The sequence below is a fragment of the Nannospalax galili genome, unplaced genomic scaffold (assembly GCF_000622305.1).
Source record: "Nannospalax galili isolate Female #2095 unplaced genomic scaffold, S.galili_v1.0 scaffold577, whole genome shotgun sequence".
Classification (NCBI taxonomy): Eukaryota; Metazoa; Chordata; class Mammalia; order Rodentia; family Spalacidae; genus Nannospalax; species Nannospalax galili.
This window is the reverse complement of record NW_008340387.1, coordinates 1,690,076-1,695,719: the sequence shown is the minus strand read 5'-3', so window position 1 is coordinate 1,695,719 and position 5,644 is coordinate 1,690,076. Positions and strand designations below refer to the sequence as shown.

Here is a 5,644-nt window from a genome sequence, read left to right as displayed (position 1 = left end):
GAGAGAGAGAGAGAGAGAGAGAGAGAGACAGAGAGAGACAGAGACAGAGACTGACAGAGAGACAGAGGACTATAGATTGGAGTAGGGTATGCTACAGGGAAGGAGCACTGGGCCAGACAGCTGTTTCTCTTTGGCTTTACTGTGTCTCTGAGTAATGATAACATAACAGTACTTTACTGGGTGGCTCCCATGTACCAGGTAAGAATCTGAGCATCTTTGCATGTGTGTCTCATTTAATCCCCTGGATAGCTCTGCCAAGCAGGCATTATTGCCTTCAACAAACAAACAGCAGGCTCGGGAGGTGAAGCAGCTTGCCTAGACTGTCCAGCTAGTAAATGACGGGGTGTAGCCGCAAAGGCCAGCCTGAGGTCATTCTCCAGGGAAATGCCTTCTCCTTAGCCTCTGGATGCCTCATGGATAAATGAGTACATCAGACTTGATGACCTCAAGGGCCCTTCCTGCTGTGACATTCAGTGATTAGATGATTCACAGGGACCTGCACTTGGAAGGGCATCTGGGCAATTCCCCTGGCCCCAGGTCCTAGGCCTTCAGCTGTGCCCTTACATACCACAGAGACAAGGGATCCAGAGGCCCCATCATTTGTCTCTTTCCCAGGCAGCAGGTCTTCCAGGTGTCTGTGACCACCCAGCCTGTGGTCTATGAAGCCATGGCAGATCTCTGCAAAGTCTCCCAGTGACTCACACCCTGCCTTAGCCTTGGAAGACTGTCTCTCCCAATCGTTTTGAGCATGAGAAGTCTTTGGGTCTGAAGCTTCCATGACCTGCTAAGTGTAATCCCTCAGTTTGGTTTTATCCCAGCTTTCTTTGCCCCAGCTCAAGTCCTGCATTACCAAATCCCTACCTCCCAATCCTACACTTCTTACCCTAAGGCTTTAATAACCTCAGGCCTTCTCCCCATGTAGCTTTTCTCTGAGTAGAAACCACATGGCAGCTTGACTGTTGGAAAAGACCATCCCCCATGTTCCTGCACAAGGCTTTGTAAAAATCTATTTTAAGGCCTGGAAAAGCACCCCCCCCAATACCAGCCCCAATAGGGCGTCTTGATGAGCATCCTCCCTGGATACTCTGGCATTCCGCCCTTCCCCACCCCCATCCAGCTGCCTATTTGAAGGTTTCTTGGGGAAGTTGTTACTCTGAGCAAAATAAGCAGGAAGAGATTTAAAACAAAGCCAGCTGGTGTCTGGACTGTTGCCACAAAGTGAGGGGGTCAGGGTGGGAAGGGCCGACTCCTCTGTGATGTGAGGGCACATGTGTCTATGTGAGATAAGGTGGGTCCCCCAGCAGTCTGAGCATAACTGGGATTCTGTAACCAGATGTTTGAGAATGCAAACCGTATATATGAGGATGTAGCTGTTAAGGTGTGTGTATACATGTGGCTTTGCAAGGCACACGTGCATCTAAGTGATGCGGGTTTGTTCATCTGTAAAACCACATTTGGTATTTATTTGTGACCAAGGACAGTGTAATGAAAATGAGGCAGCAATGCTTTCCTGTATTGGTGTATCAAGTGGCATGCTGGAGCAACTGAGCACTTTGGATGTGGCAACACAGAAGTCATGAATATTTGTGTGTGTGTCTCTCTTGTGATTGCAACTGTATTTGTGGGACTATTTGTCCTTAGGGGACTCAGAGATGACAAGACAGGATCATTTGGATGCATGTTTGTGAGACCACAGCATGGCACCAGGAACATGGGGCTGTTTCATAAGTAGCTGCTGAATGCTTAAGATGGTATGTGGAGATGGCAGCATGCAGCACTGAAGACATGAATTAGGACATTTAAGTCCAGACTTCACCATTCTGGGCTGTACAGTCTTGGGCACCTGACTTTCCCTCTCTGGAATGTACTGCCTGCCAGTGAGGGTTACAGAATGATCACACACACTGGCCCATAAGAACATCAGCATCTGAGAAGTGCATGGAAGTATAGGGATGTGGGGTGTGCAATTACCCAACATTCAGTGTGCAATGATTCACTTCTACATACCCCCCTGCCCCTTGGTGCCCATGCCACTCACCAGGCTGGGGGAGTTGCAATGTGCTCTTGCTCCACTGGGTCAGGCCCACAATGGCCACCATCTTGGCGCCCAGGCTGCTGCGTCGTTTCTTGGCTGTGGTGGTCCCGGGCCCGCCCCCAGCTTGCTGGGATCCACAGATTTCACCACTGATGCTGGAACTCCGCACCACATTCCTGGAGGCCCCAGCTGAGGCTGGACCAGGCTCCCCGTTAAACATGGTCCTCAGAGCAGCAGGGCTTCAGGGAACTCTGAAGGTGGGTGGGAGACACAGGGATTCCACATCAGACACCTGTGACTGTCCTGCAGCCCTTCCACTTCCTAGCTCTGTGACTCTCGGTCAGCCACTTGGCCTCTTTGAGGTGGTAAGGATTAAATGAACAAATAAATGTCATAGTCTGACTCAATTCATGGGGAGTACTGACACTTGCCTGGTGTGGAAGAAGCCTGGGCTGTGATCTCCAACATTGTAAAAACTGAAACTAAGGCCAGTGAGATGGCTCAGTGGGTAAAAGTGCTTGCTGCCAATGCTGTCAACCCAAGTTTGATCCCTGGAACTCACAAGGTCCCAGGGATCTCAACTCCCACAAATTGTCCTTTAACCTCCAGATGCACACTGTGGCAGGCGCACACACACACACACACACACACACACACACACACACACACACACTCTAAAAAAATAATTCCCATGAAGGCCAGAAGAGAGCATCAGATTCCCTCAAACAAGAGTTAGGAATGGTTGTTAGCAGCCATCTGGGTACTGGAAATGGAATCCTTGTCCTTTGCAAGATCAACCAGTGCCCTTAAACACTGAACCATCTCTCCAGGTCCTACCCTCTCTTTAAAAAACTTTTTTTGAGACAGGGTCTCCCTGTAGCGAAGGCCAGCCTGGTCTGGAACTCACTATGTAGACCAGGCTGGCCTTCAACTCACAGAGATCCGCCTGCCTCTGCCTCCCGAGTGCTGGGATCAAAGGTGTGCGCCACCACACCCAGCTAAATAAATAATCTTAAAATAATTAAAGAAAAAACAGAAAACAAAAATGGGACTTTTTAGCACGTGGCTATGAACAATCAGCAAGTGACCTGGTTGGCAATCAAAGTTGGGTTGAATTCCTAAGACTTCTACACTAGCTGGGTGACTTTGCTGGAGTTTCAGTAAATATCTCAGCAAAAAAAGAAGCCAGGGTTAGAGAGAATGGCCCAATGATTAAGAATACTGCTCTTGCAGAGGACCCAGGTTTGGTTCCTAGTACCCACACGGCAACTAACAACTATCATAACTCTAGTTCCAGAGGATCCAACGCCCTCTTCTGACTTCTGCAGGCATAGCACGTACATGGTTTATTTACATACATGCAGCTAAAACATTCATACACATAAAAGGAAGAAAGGGAGGAAAGGAGAAAGGGAGGAAGGGAAGGAGGGAGGAATAAACAGAATACTTGGTACATGTTAGGATGGTTGCTTTCTTAGCAAATAACAAGAAAAGAATGACACAAAAGCCTGTGCGGACTGAGGAAGGGATCCTCCTTTGTGGGAGGGGCTGGCCTAGAAAAGTCTAAAGCAGAGTTGAAAACTGCAGTCCCCTACGCTGCTAAGAGGCACCACTGTCAGTGTTTAGCCCAGCTCTGTCTGTTCTGTGCACTTGAAAATAATTGGACTTGTAAATACAATTTTAAATTTTGGTATTTTTTCATCTAATATTGTATCATAAGCATTTCCCAAGGTCATTAACACTTTGTCTAAATGTTTTAATGCCACTGTAATCGTCCATTGCACAGACATAGCATAATTGACTTAAATATTTCAATACAGTTACCTCTTGAATCAGATCCAAGTTTCTCTCTCCCTCTTTCTCTCTCCCTTTCTCTCTCTCTCTCTCTCTCTCTCTCTCTCTCTCTCTCCCTCTCTCTCCTCTCCTCTCCCCTCCCCTCCCCTCCCCTCTCCCCTCTTTTTCAAATAAACACTGAAGCTCAGTTGGTGTGGTGTTACAGACCTGTAATCCCAGCATTTGGAAGGTGGAGGCAGAAGGATCAGGAGTTCAAGGTCATCCTTGGCTACACATGAGTTCAGGCCAGCTTGGGTTACATGAGACCTTGCCAAGAGAGGGGGGTGGAGGGATGAAGGGAGGGAGAGGGAGGGAGAGAGAGAGGTGGAGGAGAGAAGAGAGAATGAAGAGAGAGAGAACATTGAAATAAACATATTTCTGGACCAGTTTTGCCTGCTGATTTCCTTAGAACTGACAAATGGACTGACTTGGGTGAGAGGATATGTGGACTGCTGGGAACTTCCCAAATTCCCAGCTTTCCTCCTGCTACCTGGCAGATGACGGCTTTGCCCAGGTGCTTCCCTGTCCCTTGTTTCAGAAGCAGATACTGATATAATTTAAGGCCATTGGTAAATGGCTTTCGCCTTAGCAACTCTCATTTGTCCAAATGGGCATTTGGCCATTGCTGATACAATTCATTTTAAGAGAGGTAGGGGTCTGCTCCCTCCCTACAAACACACCCCTCCTACTAGGGAAGCCTGACAGCAGGGCAAAAGTCAGGGCTACTGGGGCAGCCAGGACAGAAGACATCAGGCCACACCTGGAGCTTGCTTTTCTCTGGTCCACAATTCAGAGTATTTCCCATTGCTTAAGCCAGTTTGAATCAGAGTTCTCTGTTTCATCCAAAAGCATCCTGTCTGATATTAGGGTGGTTTTTTTTTTAAAAAATTCTTAGACTATATTACCAAATTCCTTTCCAAAGTATAAAAATTTACTGACCTCATTAACTGTGTTCAACAAATATTTAATTTCCTAAAATTCCAAGGCCAGTGCTGAGTGCCAGGGATACAGCAGTGAGCAGGCCTGCTCAGCCCTGCCCTCCCAAGACCTCCAGTCCAGGAGGGGAGACAGACAGTAAATAACTAATTATATCATTAAATATTTAATGGTGGTTACGATAAGAGCTGGGGAAGAGAAGGACAGAGGGCTCTGAGAACACTCTAGGGGAGGGCACAGCAGGCTTCTGTGGCCCAGTCTTACATAGAGGTAGGATCTCTGTGTTTGTGAAAACCTTTGTGTATGTGCATATGTGTATATGGAGGCCAGAGGCTGATACTGGGTGCCTTCTTTAATCGCCATCCACCTTATTTTTTTGAGTCAGGGTATCTTGCCATACCTGGAGCTTACTGATTTGTCTAAACTGGCTGGGGATCTGAACTCAGGTCGTCATGCTCACACAGCAAGCACTGAGTCATCTCTCCAGCCCCAGAGGTGGGGGGGGTCTCCAGCTGTGGAGCTCTACGACTTGGCTGCCAAGTCAGCTCTGCTTAGGCAAGGGAAGGAAAGCCATCTCTATATTCCCCACCTTTGCTCCATCTCCCAACTCAGCTCTCTTCCTGAGCACTTTGCTTGAGGGAGTCTGACCTTTCAAAAGGGCATAAAAAAAAGGGTAGAGAAAATGGGGTTGGGAGCTGGGAGGCGCTACTCTGGCTTCAGAGGAAGATTGTCCCCAGATAGCTGAGAACAGCCACTGGCCCTTTAGTCAGCCTGGCTCCTGCTAGCCTGGTGAATTAAGGCTGAGAGGGGATGAGTCAAAACCTCCTTCCGCCTTCTTTG

At 48.0% G+C, this 5,644-nt stretch overlaps 1 protein-coding gene across 2 annotated transcripts in view; it reads right to left on the bottom strand.

The window, feature by feature from the left end:
• Rims3 (regulating synaptic membrane exocytosis 3) overlaps nucleotides 1-5,644 on the bottom strand; it is a 42,654-nt gene that overhangs the window by 15,300 nt on the left and 21,710 nt on the right. For both annotated transcript variants that reach the window (XM_008835437.2, XM_008835436.2), the window contains one exon: nucleotides 2,039-2,286. In XM_008835437.2, coding sequence (XP_008833659.1) covers nucleotides 2,039-2,255 — 217 coding nt within the window. In that variant the 5' untranslated portion in view covers nucleotides 2,256-2,286. The remainder of the gene's footprint in view (nucleotides 1-2,038; nucleotides 2,287-5,644) is intronic.